The 18852-nt window shown below is 37.5% G+C and overlaps 1 protein-coding gene across 1 annotated transcript in view; it reads right to left on the bottom strand.

Annotated features, from left to right (window-relative positions):
- Positions 1–18192, bottom strand: part of LOC145985459 (acyl-coenzyme A synthetase ACSM3, mitochondrial-like) — a 35779-nt gene extending 17587 nt beyond the window's left edge. The window contains exons 1-7 of the mRNA XM_083119529.1: positions 18054–18192; positions 9095–9291; positions 6377–6572; positions 5381–5558; positions 3783–3959; positions 3181–3304; positions 178–376 (exon numbers count right to left, since the gene is read on the bottom strand). Of these exons, the coding sequence (XP_082975655.1) occupies positions 178–376; positions 3181–3304; positions 3783–3959; positions 5381–5558; positions 6377–6572; positions 9095–9280 (1060 nt within the window). The 5' untranslated portion in view covers positions 9281–9291; positions 18054–18192. The remainder of the gene's footprint in view (positions 1–177; positions 377–3180; positions 3305–3782; positions 3960–5380; positions 5559–6376; positions 6573–9094; positions 9292–18053) is intronic.
- Positions 18193–18852: the final 660 nt, after the last annotated feature.

Here is an 18852-nt window from a genome sequence, read left to right as displayed (position 1 = left end):
AAGGCTTACGTTGCTGCAGCCATAAACTTTGGATTTAACAAGGCTAGAGAGTTAGTTATTAATATCAGTACATTGATATTTTATATCAATGCTTTGTTGCAAATATTTTTAACAGTCCATCCATAACCATATTAATATATAATATCCAAATATGTAAAGCACAAAGCTGGTCTTTACCTGTGTGCTTATGCCATTGTCTTATTACTTCTGGATTTAGAGGTTCACCAGCTGATACGCAGTGCCTTAAAGTAGGAAATGTGTAGTTGGAGATGCCATGGTTTATCCACATTCTGTACAAGGTAGGAGGAGCACAAAGTGTTGTTATAGGATATGAGCTGAGAACATCAAGTGTTTCCTTAGGGTGAAATGCTTTCATCTGAAACATATGGTCAACAAGATAATATTGTTTCAGATATTAATAAAAAATTAGCACAGTTGGAATAATATAAGCAAATATTGAGTCATTCTGGAACAGACATACAACACTGAGAGCAGTTTGGAGCAGGGAGGAAACCCAGTCAGGCAGCAACCCTCCAGCAAACAAGAAAAACTACATAATTTGGCTTTTTAAGCCAAAAATACACTTTTCTAGATAGTATTTAAGACTGTATTGACTGCGATTGCCCTCAGAAAATATTTCTGCTATCTCTGCCTCCTCGCTCATTTTTTTCGGACTCTATCAATGTTGAAAGAGTGGTGGGGGTTACAGGATGCATGTACTCCAGGCTGGAGCACAACTACTGACTAAGAACCCATGTTTTGGAGGGGGGTTACTGAAATAATGCTTTGCAATGTAGCTGTCACTATCTGTATCAAATGTATTCATAAAATATATCTTTTGAACTCACTATTATTAATAATAATAATAATAATAATATTCCGTGGCTTGACAGCCTGTGAAGGCCAAGGCCTACCTACCGACTGCTGGCCTCACACCCACTTGCAGAAGTTTGGGTTACGCTACTCAGTCGTAGTTCCCTAATTTCCTCATCATGGTGGGTGGCCACCGGTCCCATACACTGGCCAAAATCTCAGGAGAAAGTTGTTACACTTTCCCCAGGAGACTTGAACCTGCACACAGCCTGTAGTCGGAGCCCAAAGGATGATGCCTTAGACTGCATAGCCATGGTGCAGGAGGAAACTCACTATTAACAAAACTATATATAGGCGTATGTAGCAGAGACTTGGACAATGACAGAGAGAGAGACAAAGGAAGGCGTAGGCAGTGGAGATGAAATTTTTAAGGAGCATATTGAGGAAGCCTAGAAGAGATAGAATAAGGAATGAGGAGATCCGGCAGACAGAGGGGGTGGTGAAGCTTCAGGACAGAATAGATCAGGCACAGATGAGATGGTTTGGACACAAGAAGAGGATGGATGCAGAAAGATTACCAGTAAGAGCTTACAATGCACAAGGAGTGGGAATAATGCCAAGGGGGAGACCAAGATGTCGGTGGAAAGAGCAGATAGTGAAGAATGTTAGGAGAAGATGACATGATTGGAAAACCATGGAAAGAGAGGAGTGGTGGAAGACCAGAAAGAAATGGAGAGGCTTGACTTCTATGCCGACCCAGCTAGAGGCAGGAAACTGTGAGGGATGATGATGATATAGGTGTACTTTCAACTGTAATTATTGGCCATTCAAAATTTTGCTGGTTACAAGCATTTGCCTCTTGGCTTTCTTTAACCATATTTAATGCTTCTTACAATGTAATCTGTGCACAGTTGTCATCATTAGGTGTTAGGCCATCAACATGTTTTCACCTCAGCTTGAATCAATCAAAAGTGGAGAAGAATCTCTCCGAGCGGTGATATGAAGAGTTTCAACAGTCCATAGACATTTGATCAAATTCTTGTTTAAACTGAACAAGATTTTGCACCACATTTCTTAGTTCCTCCTGTTCTGAGTTTCTTGCATTGTTGGTTGCTTGCAAACAGATTTAAGCGATTTTCAATATCAGTACTGTGTGTCACAAAGTCTTCTGTAAACATTGTCAGCGCTGGGTGCTGAAGATAACTCCACTGAGGATTTTGGGGGAAGGTATGATCTCATTTTTTGATTCTATTAATTGTTTTCACAGGCTGAATGAAGTACAGTAAATGTTTTATTATTATTATTACTATTATTATCATCATCATCATCTTCTTGTACTCCAGCACCACCTGCACTACAATGGTGCAACATATGTCCTTGTTCATGTGGATATAAACCGGGGTGTTGTGCAATTTAGGAAATTAGTAACCTAATTGGTGCTGTTTTCAAAGCCTTCAATATGTTCAAAAAAATTTACATGAAATATGGTGCAATTTAGGATAATTTCAACTTTGAATATGATGTGATATAAATTGTTGATATGGGGGTCGAACAAGTCCATTGGCCTCCTCCCCCTGGAAATTGACATAATTTGTTTCAAGTTACAAAAAAAGCAGAGAGCTTGTTATTTATATCGTTAATAACAGAAAAAGGTTCAGTTAGTTAGTATTTGGAACAGAATAGTCAAAGTAAAAACTGTGATATAACAAAAAAATTGAGTTACAAAAATACAGGAGCCAGGTTAGATTTTCATATTCTATATTTTATACCAAAGATTAAAGTTTTCAAGATTGCAAAAATGAGAGTTTTATGTGAGAGATCGAACAATTTTAGAGGTTGTTCTTGAACAAAATATGTAAAAGTTAATAACAAAATAGAATAACTATATATTTCACAGTACACTTAATGAAAAATAGTTGTGCTGAATATTCTCTCATTAACTCCGTGCCTAATCAAGTGAGAAAAGTTCCCCAAGTATATTATAATAATAATAAATTTGGAATAAAATTGGTTTATTTTTATTAGTTTCCAAGAGTTATTATTTTATAATAATCATAACCATGTCATTATTATTATTATTTCTGCTATTCACAATTTTTTTAATGGCCTGATGTCTTCTACAAAAATTTCTGGCGATATGATTGATTATTGACTCTCACAAACAGATGTACAAATTGAGATAATTTATTCCACAATTAGCTGTTATTCAGAAAGCGTATATAATAATAATAATAATCTTGTAGCATCAGTAGGCTTCTCAGCTTTATGGATTAGTAAGTATCGTAAAATGTTTAGTACACAGACAAAATGAACACACAAACAGATTTCCTTTAGTACAAGGCGGTAAATGTGACAAACCATACTCACTCCATGAACGAAAACAGTACAGCCACGACACCAAGGTGCAAAGACATTTGACCATGCAGACTTTGCCCAACCTGTATCAGAGATATTCCAGTGCACATCATCTTCAGATAAATCTAACCAGAACCTGAAACAGTGTAATTATTATATGAAAGTGAAATGTGCACATTCATATCTCTAATGTTTATTAGTGATAACATGGAGTGACTATAAAGACACATTATAAACCATAATTTTTTTACAAATGTACAATTCCCCAAATATGCACTACAGTGAGTAATGACATATATATTGAAAGTACACGTAAATTCACCTCTGCTAGGTGTCATCATATTTAGAAACATAAATTTACAAAAGTTAATGGCCTCACAGACTGTGCATCTGTAGTTAAGGATTAAATATGTTTAATGAAAATAGAAATTTATACTGGCCTCCATGTCTCATAAACAAATGGGAAGTATAACAAGGCCATAGAATCAAGTGTAACACATTTCCCACCCTATATGACTATATTTTTGACTTATCCATTTCCTTGGTGTAAATATCTATTCCTCCAAGAGACCTTCCTGTATTCATCAAAATAAATAAATGCTATACATATATACCTGCCTGTTATCTGATGCATAATTCCAATGGTACCATGAGAATGTGCAACTACTTTAGGATTTCCAGTAGTTCCTGATGTAAAGTAAACTTGCATTAAATCATGACTGTTAGTTTTCGGTTCTTCTGTAAGGTTATTACCACAATCTAATAGTGAATAATAGTTGAACCATCCATCCCTGTAAAATATGGACAAGAAATAAAAGCAAGCACACTTTAAAACCAAGCTCCAAGCTTCCCCCACCCCTCTCTGCTTTTTCAAATTTTGTTTTTTTTATTACCTAGATATAAAGAAACAAGTTGGAACACACCGAAGCGTGAAAAATCCTGTTTGAAATGAATGTTGTAATTTTAACAATGCTAATTATTAAAGTAAACTTCATAAATCAAAGTACAAAACTGTGGGGGGTAGTGTGACAAAGATGCTTGGGGATATACAAGGGAAAATGTTATCACATTAGGTTTACTATGAAAAAATTAAGCAAAATATGCAGGCCCCACCAACAATTTGCACACAGATAAAACAGTGGAAGTAAAAAATCAGGCTTGGTAGCTCAGTTAGTAGATCAGTGGTACAGTATTGCAAAGACTTCTTGTGGAGCCAGCATTTATTAAGTTTCATTGTAGCCAGGTCCGTAGCCAGACAGGGCTCAGCACCCCCTGGGACTGCCATCAGCCCCCCCACCCCCCGGCACTGCCCCCTTGACATTAGATAAAACTATTTTGTATAATTTGTTTGCAGTGAAGAGTGAAATGTAGACAGCACATACAGTATTACTTTGCTCACAACTTTGGTGAAGAGGTAAACCAGTCAGATTGGGTCTACATCTTAAGAGTATCATACGAACCATTAAAATGTTGTCTCATTAGAAATCAAACAGAAGAAATAATCTTTGAATAGAGAATGATAGCATTTAGCACTGGGAAATGGAAGGGGAATTTAGTGCTGATTATTCTATTTTATCTCTAGCATAGTCTCCAATGAGTGTGTATAAAATGGCTTATACCAATGCAAACTTGTGAATAAAACCTTAAGAAATCAGGTAGATTTTGCATTTTTCAAACCTACAGTATTATATAGCAACATATGAGAGTCACTGTATTAACAATTGTCTGTAACAAGCAATCTATAACAAAACAACTTCACGCATCTTTCTCAGGGGAGAGTCTTATGAATCCAAACTGTGATATGATATGAAGGAGAAGAAATAAGAACTCCTGCAGATATACTGGCTTGTGTTGTTCAGGTATGCATGTCTTGACTGTTTTATCCTGAAGAGTGAAGGCATGTGTTGAAAAACTATCGTGCATTTTTTTAATTTTGTAGACTTTGAGTGTGGCATGTGCCTTTTTTTCATCATAACTACTTTCATCACGCAATTTAAATATATACTGGTTGAATTTAGACAAATAGAGTTACATTTTATAGGTGATTCTGAGCTCTTAATAACCTTATTAGTTAATGTTTCTTCAAAAGGTGACAGCTATTGAAGGGGTTGTGAACTAATGATACCTTTCCTTCAAATAGGTACAGACACACACTGATGTTTTTAAATTCTGTAAGTAAAGCAACATGATAGATTCAGTTACAAGATCATACCTTTTGTGACTGCCAGGTGTTACTAGTATTTTATTTTGTAGATTTAATTTGCTCTTTATGGAATCTATTTTCTTAGCGCAGTCCAAATCTGCAATAACACAATCTGCTTTCAAAGCCTGTAATCTATATTCTATATCTTTAGCAGTTAGCAGTGTTGTTCCGGGACACATTATAATACCTGGAAAAATAAAGTTTGTGAGTGACTTCATTCATTGAAAGAATGCGTGCTATTTTCATAAGACTGTTAAGAATGTTTCTCCTATTGAGCCACATCTCTCTCTCTCTCTCTCTCTCTCTCTCTCTCTCTCTCTCTCTCTCTCTCTAATCTGTCACACTAATGGAAGAAGAGGAAGCAGAAGGAAGAATCTCTGGAAATGAAGAGATATGATATCACCTTCATGTCTTGCTTCCCCCTTCCATGCAGTCAGTTCTATGTTATGCAACTCCAATGTTCTTTACTTACCCCTGAGGAAGCCAACAGGTGTTTGTGAAAATTTGAGAGAAAACTTAGGTACATGTCTGGTTCTTTGATTTGATGTTGTCATGTTATTGATATGAGACATAAAATACATACATTCTTGTATTTGAAGATAATTTTTAACTCTTTTTCTTTTTAGGGGACACTAAATGTGCAATTTACATAATATCCCAAATCTCGCTTGAGATATGTGAAACCAGGATATGTATTAGTTCTAGGCATGAAGGAGAGAGAGTCGTGCACAAAAGTCTAATAATATTACCTCTCCCAATAGCTACCAACACACTATCTAATATTTCATCAAACAGTGAAAGGCAACAGTTTCTTATAATTTTTTCAGGAAAATACGATGGTCCAATAATGAACCCAAATCTGGATTTAAATCGCAGTCAAGATAAAAAAGGTTGTATTTGGTAGTTTATCTACTTCATTATTATCATTCATCACAACTGAGGCTGGACAACCGTAGCATTTAGAAACAAAATCATGAGTCAAGGAATGAAGTAATATATACCTACCTATTCTTGCTAATGCAACATTCACCACCCACCATTCAGGAACTCTGGGTAGAAGAACCATCGTTCTGCTAATGGAGCCCAATGTACTCAATCCTGATGCCAGTTTTTTGGATTCGCTTTGCAACTGACTGTAACTTAACTTTGTTTCATTTTCCCCTTCATTTGATACATACCACAGTGCAGGATGATGTATATTCTGTAAAAAGGAGGATGGTGGAATGATCAACATTTTACTCTTTCAGGATCGGTCAAGTAGGTTAACTAAACATATCCAAATCGAGGTCATCCAGCAGATAGATTTCCACCATTTGTATTATTGAGAAGAGTTATTTAATATCAATGATGGATATCTGGATATTAGTCATCATAGTTATATAAATGTTCAGAATATCTGAGACACCACACCAGATAAAAATAATTGTTTGTGTACGATTTATTACAAGTTTAAAGTACCAGTTTATAAACACTAAGTTGCTGACCAAGGCAGTTTATTGAGATATAAAAATGCTTAACATGTAATGCTTCAACCCTGTATCAGGGTCTTCCTCAGACGAAGAACTAAACTAAAATGAAGAAATACACACACAGAAAGATATATGCACATAGCAGGGTGACTAGCCACACAAAAGCAAATCATGTTGACAGTGCTTATCTTGGACGATTTCTCCAAAAGAATTATGTACATTCTTTAATTAAGGACCCTTGACACATGACTAATGGGTCTACCACACTGACAGGTGATTGACAGGTCAAGATTAGCAAGAGTCTTGAACTACCTGTTTATCAACCTGAGGGTTGATGAATAAATTAACCCACCAAACAATGCTCTGTTGCAAGGATGCATCTCAACTTCACATTTCTTTTTTTTAAGTGACAATCGATCAGATGTTTAAAATATTAGAGAAATATTAAATGAAGCTAAGAGCAAGGCAATCGTTTGGTTGTCGTCCTTCTCTCCCCCAATGTTGAAAAATTAGATCATGCCTCTTCAACCTCCTTTAAAACTAAAGGATCACTCTTCCCAAACTAACATTAAATCATCTGTGAACACAAGAATAATTGGCAATGGACCAGCTCCGGACACAATGTTTAAAACTAATAGTAAAGGTGTAATGTGAAACCAATCTCATCTCTTTATTGTCCTTTAACAAAGAGAATAGTAAACAAAATGTAAGGGAAGAATGAAAACTTACCAGCCTCTTGCTTCTACGTATATCAGGCAATTGACTTCAGTACAGTGATATTCCAAAGTGCTTTCAATATACTTTTGGCAAATGATTTCTAAGAAAAATTAAATGCATAATTCTATTGCTTGGCATGGGAGGAAATCCAAACCCGTCACTACACTTTCCAGAAACTAACTGCCGTCATCTGTCATTCAAAGAAAAATATTCTCCTGCCACATTCCTTGTGCCGAAACACGCCTGCTGAAACCGAGTCGGGACAAACAAAAGTCTAAAGTTGGAAAGGAAAAGGGGGATTAGTACAGGTATTTGAATTTCCAGGAATATGCTATGTACTATGTCTGAGACACATCCACCACTTTCAAGGGCGATGACATTTTTCACTACGGGAGGTCACTAAAGAGAGGAATGTCTGCAAACATCAAAGAAAGTGGAAGGATTACCAACAGGTGTATCATTGGCTTTCAGGACCTCATTGGGGTTATTGTTACACAAGACTGCATATGTACGAACAAAGCCTGGTAGACTTCGAAGAGAACTAAACAGATGCCGCGAATTCCTATGGGGATAATTTCACATTATAATTGATTTGCAAGATACTTGACTGCGAGTCTTATCTGTGTACAGATCTTTGTGTCACGCACTTGCTGTTCCCGGAAACTTGAGTATTTTTCATTTTTTTTTTTCAAAACTGAAGGTAAGTTGGAAAAGGTGAACAAAACTTTGAAATGGAAAAAGACAATTGGTTTTGGCCACACCTCTAACGACTCAAAACCAATGGTATCGGCTAGTATCAGTGCAAAAATATCAACTGACATGGGCGTCCGGAAGGGGGGCAAGGGGGGGGGGGCCGTGCCCCCCCCCTGGAAAACGAAAGGAAACCAAAAATTACATATTTCACACATATAATTCAATTTCAGCTACAATAATGTGTGTTAATTATTGCACAAACATGATAAATTCAAATTTAAGCAATGTTTTTTGAGGGATGAACACTATTATTGGGGATAATATGCCATGTTGGCCCCCCTGGAAAGAAATACCTTCGTTGCCCCTCCCTGGAAAAAATCCTGCGGACGTCCATGTCAACTGATACCCTGATACTGATACCCTAAAATATACTAAATGACAGTTATCACGATAATAACATTTTTCATGCAAAAGTTGCGAAGTATTGCACGCGAGTAGCTATAACAAAGTTACTTTTCAGTAAATGTGTGTCTAGCTGCAGCAAAGCTACATTCATTTGGAAGAGTAGTTGTAGCTTTAGCAAACTTCTTTTAAAGTGTAGCTTTGTGTTCACTGCACATTTCTAAGACCAACAATATCCCTACAAAAAGCAGCTTTTACACAGAGTGAAGACCTGACTATATTTATTTATTGAAGCATTCATATTTTCTTGAAGTGCCAATATTTTAATTCTTGAATTTGCTTAGGTGGACAGAGAAATTTTTAATTACACAACTTCATCCACCCTCGACACTGTCCCTTATACAGAGAACATAGGCATTGAATCTCACCTTTACCAACTTACTTTAGAATTTGTGGCCCACTGGTCCACAATGTCATGAGCAAAATTGAACTTTGAAGGGAATTCAGGAATGTTGTAATTTGTAGCGTCTTCATAAGTATTGCCATTCTGTATACTCAAATTCCTGTGGTGATGTCTTCTACGTTGCAGCCTTGAAAAGGCCAAATGAAATACCCTCTTTGTGTGCATTGTGTGCAGCTCTGCAAAAATTAATTTCATGAAACAGTGAAATATAAAGCACATAGACTGTAAGATTATCAATGGATACAAGAACACATATTTACCCATGTAAAGAGAGTAAAACAATTGAAGAGACAAGATAAGTCCAAACATAGGCATCCAGAAGGGAGGGACCATGCCCCCCCCCCTCCTGAAGGTTAAATGTTACCATAAACTTATATATTACATATATATTATTTCATTTCAGTCACAGTAATTTAGGTTAATTATTGAAAGGACATGACAACTTCAATTTGGACAAGTGTTTTTTGAATGGGAACACACCACTATGGGGGAAATATGCCTTGTTTTCCTTCCCGGTCCTTAAAAGAAATTACCTTTCTTGCCCCTCCCTGGAAAAAATCCTGCATATGTCCACGAGTCCAAACCACATTCTTTTTACTTGTGAGAATCACAGACTTCAAAGATCAAACAAATCCAGAAATCTGCATTTACACTTAAATTTATTCTACCACTCATTACTTTGTGGTCTAAGCCATCCAAAAAAAAAAATCTGTCTTGATAACGTCTGTAACCGACTTTCACATCAAAAATTTGTCAAAGGTTGTTTTATACACTGACAGACTAATTGGGACTGGACCTACAGTTTTGATTGATTGATTGATTTGTTGTTTTAAGTCCACTTTATGCACAGAAAGGCTAATCGGGACTGGACCTACAGTTTAAAGTGGAATCCGAACCACTATGTGCCTCCACCGGGTATCGAACCCGGGACCCCTTGATTACAAGGCGGCGACACTACCAGTGCGCCATCCGGGAGGCCCAGACCTACAGTTTTAAGTGGGATCCAAACCATATGTGCCTCCATGGGCATCAAACCCAGGATCCCCTGATTAGACACCCATGACATTTCATTGATAGATAGATATTTTGCTGATGCATTCTGAAAATAAATCTGGCTTTGCACAATCTTATTTAATTCAAACTTATTCAATTTAAAGACTGCTTAATAAAATAATAAATATTTTTGAAGTGTAAGAAATTAAGAATAATGCTTTCTTTACCCTTGCATTAATTGGGGCACTGAAGATGAGTTATAAACTGATGATAGAGATGCTGGACATACTCAATATCACATCCATGCATTAGATCCTAGGAGTTCCAGTTTCAGAGAATGTTGCACTAGTGCACTTTTTTAAAGTAACATAGTTACTTGTTTAGGAACTCTAACTGTAACTGTGGTAACCTTGTAATCAAGGGGTCCCAGATTCGATATCCGGTGGAGGCACATAGTGTTTCGGATCTCACTTTAAACTATAGGTCCAGTCCCGATTAGCCTTACTGTGCATAAAGTGGACTTAGAATTATCCAATTGCATTGAATTAATGTTTTAACTGTAACCAGCTACTTTTAAAAGCAAGTAACTGTAACAGAGTTTCTTTGTAACAGCAGAAGTAACAATATCAACAGTTACATTAGAACACTTAAATTGTTAATTTAAAAATTTGTAACATGGAGGAAGATATATAAACTTGACAATTCTGATCCTAACTGTGCGTCCTCTCTGGATACTAAGGTGAAAGGATTTTCGTGGAGTCTCCTAAGATAAGGAATGTAGGCTAAGAACATCCATGCTTTATTGTAATTCACCATTCATAATTGTTTTGGATGGATTGCTGCATTCATTTGGAACATGGAGTAGTTGAAATAAAAAGCAGGCCCTGAATGCTGCAGGATCTTCTGATCCTGCTCTCAATAACCAGACTAAAAAAATAATTTCTTTCTGCTCTTTTCCCACAATTTTCTCCTAAATATCAAACTACTGTTTATTTTAGCAAAATGTACTTTGTTCCTATTGTACAACCTTTTTTTTTCGCTGAACGACCCGAAACTGGTATGCATATGCATGGACGTCCGCAGAATTTTTTCCAGGGAGGGGCAAGCAAGGTAATTTTTTCCAGGGGGGGGGGCAAAGGACACATATTTTCCTCCAAAATAGTGGTGCCCTCTCAAAAAACAATATTTCGTCTGAAATTATCATGTTTCTTCAACGAATTTATAATAATTAACATAAATTACTGTGATTGAAATGAAATTATGTGTGAAATATATAATTTTTAGGTACACATTCATTTTCCAGGGAGAAGCCATGGCCCCCCCTTGCCCCCCTTCTGGACGCCCATGTGCATATGCATGCTTTATACTAAGCCCTTTCACGGCGCCCTTAGTGTTTCAAGATTTTTTCTTGGCGCCCAACTCAGAATGTAGATCTATCTAACACTTACAACGTTCGGTTAGTGTGGTACGGTTGCTTGCCTTAAGTTAAAAAATAAACACATATTTCAAATTCAGAAACATTTTATGTGTAAAAAGTTCTAAATAAACATATATTTGGAATGAGTGTCATTTCAGTGAAAATATTGGAACATTTCGCGGCGCCCCTATAAGTCCCAGGGAACCCACAATTTGGAAACCACTGTACTAAGCAAAGGCAGCTCATTGTTATAATGGAAGACGTTGTTTACAACGTCGATTTCACTGTAATATGTCTCCCCCCTCCTTTCTGCCCCTGCTTTGCTTGGAACAGGGTCAGATGGCGAAGATACCATGGAAATTGCCCTCTTCTAAAAAGAAATCTCCCAATTTTCAATGATTTTAGGTTGCTCTAGATTCCATTTCCCAGTCTCGAATGGAACGGGGCTGCAACACTACATGACGGGAAAATAGCCGCAGGGCTCTCTCCTCGCCTGCTACACACAACGCTAGAAGTAGCTTACTTTGGTAAATGGGAACCTACTGTCACACTCAGTAGCGTAAGCAGGATTTTATCAAGGGGGGTTATTTCTAAAACTTTCTCCAAATTCACATTACCATTGTTTTATTATATTTTAATTAAATAATTATACTCATAATTAATTAATAATACTTATAATTAATTAATTAGCTGAATTGCTACTAATAATACTACTAATATCACTATTACTATTAAGTAGTAGAGATCTACATAAATATAGTATTTACGAAAGCAATAGAACAATATCACTTTCTAGTCATTCGATTTTTATCAAATTCTGGGAGCATTTTTTTTTTTTTGTTTCTTTGTTACGAAATAATTGTCTGGTCAACGAGGTGAGACATTTTAAGTGTGAAGAAAATCCATAAAAATAAGAAAATATATTAAAATAAATTGAAATAATCAAAGTATGGAACTCATCCAAGGAGCTGCGGTGGTCTGGTTGGTAGAGCGTCTGACAACCACGATGGAGATCCGGGTTCGATTCCCGGAATTGGTTGGAATTTTTCCGGCTTCTTCCCCGATAATTCACATCTGGATTGTCTCGCTGTTCTTACCAACAAAACATTTTACAATAGTTAAGCTTATTGTCGTTGGAATAATTGTCTAGTCAACAAGGTGAGACATTTTAAAGAGACATATTGAAACATGCTGCGGTAAACAATACGATGGGAAGGCGGACTGGTGACTGTATTCTTGTCTGCCAAGCCTTTGTCTATACATTAGCCTCTTACAACGAACCAAGAACTTTATTTAGTTAAATCTCATTGTTCACACAAAAAATTACATGTTCATTGAACACTGGCGTACGTAGAGGGATGGCTACCAAAATTTTGAGAAAATCGGAATTTTCAAATAATCCGTTAAGAACTTTAAAAAAATCAAAATGTGTAAATGCGAAACCTCTTTTCAAGTGAGTCCCGATTACCATTTTTGTCTTCGAATACAATTTTAATCTACTGAAAAGCTCCAAAAATACGAAATATTTTATTATGCATCCTGCCCTCCAAAACGAAGCCATGTGCTATCCACATTTACTATTCCAGACCATCCCGAAAAAAAACAACCTGCGTACGCCAGTGTATTGAACATTGTTGGAACTGAGATACAAAACAACTTTTCTCTCTTTTAAATCGTTGTTGCCTTCATTTTATTTTGAAGGCATTCATTCACCCTGAAAGACACGTGTGTTTGGAATGCTGTGCTTTTCTTCGTGCTACATGGAAAAAATAATTCGAATTATTATTATTATTATTATTAGTAGTAGTAGTAGTAGTAGTATTGTCCCAGATCTTTGACTGTGATAAATTGGCCATTTAAATTTTTTCCACAGCATTTTTCATATTATTTCACAAGCTGAAAGGGGGGGGGGGTTAAACCCCGTAACCCCCCCTTGCGTACGTCACTGGTCACACTTGAGCCGTAACATCGGTACTTGATTGATTGATTTGGCTTATTTTACTTCGCATTTCTGCCACTTTTGGCTAATTGCGAAGATGAGGATGAGTCATGATGCGATGAAATTACAAAGAACGTCCATGCTGGGATTCAACCCGGAACCCATGGCGTCGTAGCGCGCTGTGCTAACGACTCCGCCACGGAGGCCGGCTTAACAGGTTTTTGTCGCGGGGCAAACCTTTAGCGCTACTGAGCAAAGTTGCGCTTTTTTTCTTTGGCGGTGGTCGAGTGCTCAACGACTGTCAAACGGTAGATGAAACATCAGTAATTGATTATTCAAATGTCTTGCAATGTGTAATGTGCCGGTTTCTAAACCTGAGATTGGATTGTAGAATTTTTTCATCCTGATCGTCCCAACACGGAGTCTTGTGATTTAAACTATGGGAATTCTACATATATCACTAGGGAAAGGATTTTACGGTGCAAAATTATGGTCGGGAAAAGAAAAAAAAGGTTCCGAAAATGTTTTCGAAAAGGTTTGATTGATTGATTGAATTGGTATTTTAAGTCCACTTTATGCACAGTAAGGCTAATTGGGACTGGACCTACAGTCAGGCCCGTAGCTAGAATTGATCTCCAGGGGGGGCTCATGGGTTATCAGGGGGGGGGGGGCTTGGTAAACCAAGTCTATTTTCAAAAGTTTAACAGTGTTAAATGAAGGTAAATTATGTGTGTGTGGGAGGGGGAAGGAAGTCATCAAGTTACACAAAGTTTATAAATATCACACAAATACTACATTTTTATATATATTTTAAAATAACGCTTAAGTGTTAATTGGCTGCTACTGAAATCATCCCTTACTACACACTCCATACTACGTTTGATGATACAGATATTTATATCACACAAGGGAAAATGGACAATATTCAATCATAGTGCCTTAGCGTACATTCCACTCCCCGGCCGAAACAATAAAACTCCCCTTCGTTCCAAAAACTTGGGAGATGTTGACCTTTGACACAGATGAGGAGGTAATTTGCATAATGACGTCAAAGTCACAGATTTCTGTATAAATAGGAGGTCGCAACAGGGGCAACGAAGGTACAAATAAAGATGCTCTCCTATGGAAGAACTTTTTAAGGCTAAAGAATCTTCTAAATACTTGCCGCTACTTAGACGACTTCTTATAAATAAGATGAATGAATGTAATAGCTGCTGTTCATGCTACCTGAATTTATCCTTCACCAAAGTTGTGAGCAAAATAATATCTGCTGTCTACATTTTCACTCTTCACTGGAAACAAATTACATAACAAAGTTTTACTAATGATGTTAAGGGGGCTCAGCCCCCCCTGGCCCCTGCCTGGCTACGGCCCTGCCTACAGTTTAAAGTGGAATCCGAACCACTATGTGCCTCCACTGGGTATCGAACCCGAGACCCCTTGATTACAAGTCGGCGACGCTACCACTGCGCCATCGGGGAGGCCCCATTTTTTCAAAAAGGTGAGTGGGGAAAAAAGTGCTGATAAAATGTCTTTATTCAATGCTCGCTTATTCTGCACCGTCTGTCTCGTACAATGCTGCATAGATTTGATTTTGATTTGATTTGCTTTATTTTACGTCGCCTTTTGTTCCACTTTTGACTAATTTGCAAAGATGGGGATGAGTAATGATATGATGAAATTGATGAATAGAAATCACAAACGTCCATGCCCAAGCCAGGATTCGAACCCGGGACCCCTGGCGTCGCAGCGCTATGTGGTAACCACTCCGCCACGGGAGAATGCTGCATAGAGAACTATAGTTCTGACAAATACGAGGTTATGTTCAAGTTTGTGTTTTCTCTCCCGGGCTTTACACTATCTTGGCAACTATTGGAGTTGCAAGGATTATATTGCACCATTTTATAGCTCTCATTCTGCTCTACAAAATGAGACTATAGGATTTTATGTAGCTGCTGCTGCAGCCATGAACCTTCGGGTTTAAGAAGGCTAGAGAGTTAGTTAGTTAGTTAGTCCATTTTTTTAACAAACATGAAAGAAAAGGAAGGGAAAAGGTGCTGAAGCATCAAAGAGGAGGTAAGAAGGGGACAAACGTGCTAATCTCACGAAAAGGTGCAACGAAGTGGGTTCATTTTACTTGATTTCATGTCCTAAAATACATAGGATACATTTCTGGAAAGGTGCCGCACCTTAAAATCCGTTCCCTATAGGCTATATCAGTAACATATTTAGTTAGGTAGGATAACTGCTGATCAATGAATGGATCCAAACGTGTACTTACATGTCAGAAAGCAGAAAACTCTGTAGGTTCTTCAAGCTTTCAACACTGTCAGACTCTGTTCCACTACGCAGTCACTTTTCGTGTAACCTTGTCACGGTTGGCTGGCTACCGCGTTGTGAAATTTCCTGAATAATTTTCTATTAAATTCCCAGCCATGATGACTTTCGAGAAGTTATTGTTGCTGCACAACAATCCACAATCAAAAGTTCCATAAAAGTAAAGGGTGTTTTTTTAAGAGAGATAGAACTTTCGATAGGGATAGCTGTAATTTTTTTGTTTTGATGACATGTTGTTTTGTCATTTCAGATCAGTGAGCATTGGCAAATGATCATGGAAAGACTGACACCGCAACAACGTTTACAAATTGTGGAAATATATTTCCAAAATCAATGTTCTGTTCGCCAAACGTATAGAGCACTTCAGAAATATCGGTGCTGTCAGTGAATTGGCCTCCAAGATCATGTGACCTAACGCCACTGGATTATTTTCTTTGGGGATATGTAAAGTCTCTGGTTTATGCTGATAAACCAGCAACAATTTACGCTTTGGAAGCCAACATAACTCGTGTTATTAACGACATACGTCCCCAATTACTTGAAAAAGTGGTTCAAAATTGGACTGATCGAATCCGATTCATCACAGCTAATCGCGGTGGACATATGCCGGAAATTATTTTCAAAAAGTAAATGTCAGAAAGTTATCTTTCAAATAAAAACACAATTGGCTTCAAACTTATTTTTTTATGTGTGTTTTATTTCAATTCAAAGTTCTATCACTCTTAGCAAAACACCCTATAAAACCCTCCCCTCCTCAAGGGACAAATGTAGGATTACAAATACAATACAGTAAAATACCAGTCCTAACCAGAGCACAACCTTCCTCCTACTCCCTTATGTTATGCTTAATTGTAATACCATAGTATCTGGGCATCTCTAACATTTACAAAGTCGCAATGAGCGACTGTATTATTCGGATTTTGCATACGCATTCAGAAGTTTGAGGTTAGTTTTGAATCCATGTTGAATTTGAGCTATTAAGGCTCGACCGGAGGGCTCGGGCAAGGGCAGCTTTGTTTCCGAATTTTCCTCTCTTTTCGAAAAACCGCTTTGATTTTCGAAAATCCGAAAAATTGCATCTGTTTAGAATTCCTTTCAGAGCATTCAAGTGAATTTTCGTGCGATTTGATTTCTCTGTTATTAGATATTTTAAATAGTTTCGTGATACAAAAGTCTACAGATTAAACTATTGAAAATATCTAGATAACAGCGAAAGCAAACCACACGAAAATTCACTTGAATGCTCTGAAAGGAATTCTAAACAGATGTAATTTTTCGGATTTTCGAAAATCATAGCGGTTTTTTGAAAATATAGGAAAATTCGGGTTACGTGTTACTTTTCCACGCACTGTCCGACCTCGGAGGAAAATTAGAAACCGAATAAACTAATTCCTACTGGGATAGTCGTAGGTGTCCGCAATGTACGTACCTAATTTGCACAACTTACAGCGATTTATCTGCCCATGTATTTTTGATCACGCGTTTCTTCCTGTTGGTGGATGCTTGGAAGAGCTCACTTTCATATCATTAGTGCAAACATCTTCCGAATTTTCTTCAAAATCAAAGGTAAATTGGAAGAAAGTTACCTGCCACCTCCTGGATCCGAGGTACCTGTATACTTAGTATTTTTTAAATAAACAATAAGAATAATTATCAAGCGCAGTGGCGGTGATTAGGGGAGCGTTGGGAGGCAGTTGCCGCCCACTTTTTGCCTCTTCCTCCGCACCATGCAAAACTTTATCTACCAAGGGAAAGTAAACTGTCCTTGCCCCCCCCCCCCCCTAATTTTGACACCTTCCCGATTCCGCCCCCAGTTTTTTAACCCAATCGCCGCCACTGATCAAGTTTTTAGTTGCTTGATTCATGCCCTTGTACGTACAAGCTCCTTAGATGAAAGTGTCGAGAAGTATTTCACGAATTGCAAAGTGAACAGTTTTCTGTCTCTGGTAGAAGTCACAGTGGACTTGGAAGAGCGAATATATGACATTTGAGTAATTTCAGAAAGTATAGTAAGCAAAGTAACCATTTTGGGCACTGCTTATCTTTTCAGCTTTCAGGACAGGGGCTTCGCTTCACGAATACTGATAAAAGATTATCAACACTTCTTGATTTAAAAATATTATAAATTGTTGCACATGAATGTCTCAAGGTACAATTGCAATGCGAACATGGAGTTTTCAGGACTGAAAAATAGATACAAATTTCATCTGAAAGAAAAACTCTCTGACCTGAAATTCGTACATGCCACTTACCTTCGTTTTGAGTGTTTCTTGTTTTGAAGCTAGCAACAAAATGCAGAAATCTCAGATAACGAAAGCTGCAACCTTTGCCTCCAATGGCGGAGAAAGTTAAGCACTTAGAAGAGCAAATATTTTCTACGGGATGCTGGAAGTACTATTGGGCGACCTCCATTCAACTCTCAGGATTACAACGGTCCGTGCCTTTTCTCGTGATTACTTTCCGTTGTTGTACAAATATTTGGAAAGTGTAGCATATATATGGCGATAGATAAACTAGTTTATCTGTGTCATGGAGTTTAACTAAGCATTAGAAGAAAACGAATCCCGGCGTTTCCATGTTGCGCAGCTTTACGTCATTCAGGATACAAACCCCAACAATGTATCTGCCCCTATCATCTCCTGGGCAAAATCTATCCAGTCTTGACCATCCTTGGTCAACTTCTTTTAGTTCCACCTCAACATTGCTCTACAGTGGTAGCGTCATTGCCTTGTAATCAAGGGGTCCCGGGTTCGATACCCGGTGGAGGCACAAGTGGTTCGGATCCCACTTTAAACTGTAGGGCCAGTCCCGATTAGCCTTACTGTGCATAAAGTGGACTTAAAAAACCAAACCAAACCAAACAAACATTGCTCTACTTTTGTCTTGTACTTCCTACTGGCATCTTGCCATAAAATATCCTCATTATTAAATGCTTTTATTATTTAATTAAGGATTGACACTATGAGCAAATTGTCTTTCGTAACTTTCTTCGTCTACCCGTTTTTCTCCTATGCAAGGTCATTTTTCCCCCTTAGTTATTACATTATGAAT

The sequence above is a fragment of the Lepisma saccharinum genome, chromosome 3 (genome assembly GCF_977018435.1).
Source record: "Lepisma saccharinum chromosome 3, izLepSacc3.1, whole genome shotgun sequence".
NCBI lineage: Eukaryota > Metazoa > Arthropoda > Insecta > Zygentoma > Lepismatidae > Lepisma > Lepisma saccharinum.
This window is presented reverse-complemented; position numbering and strand designations above follow the sequence as displayed.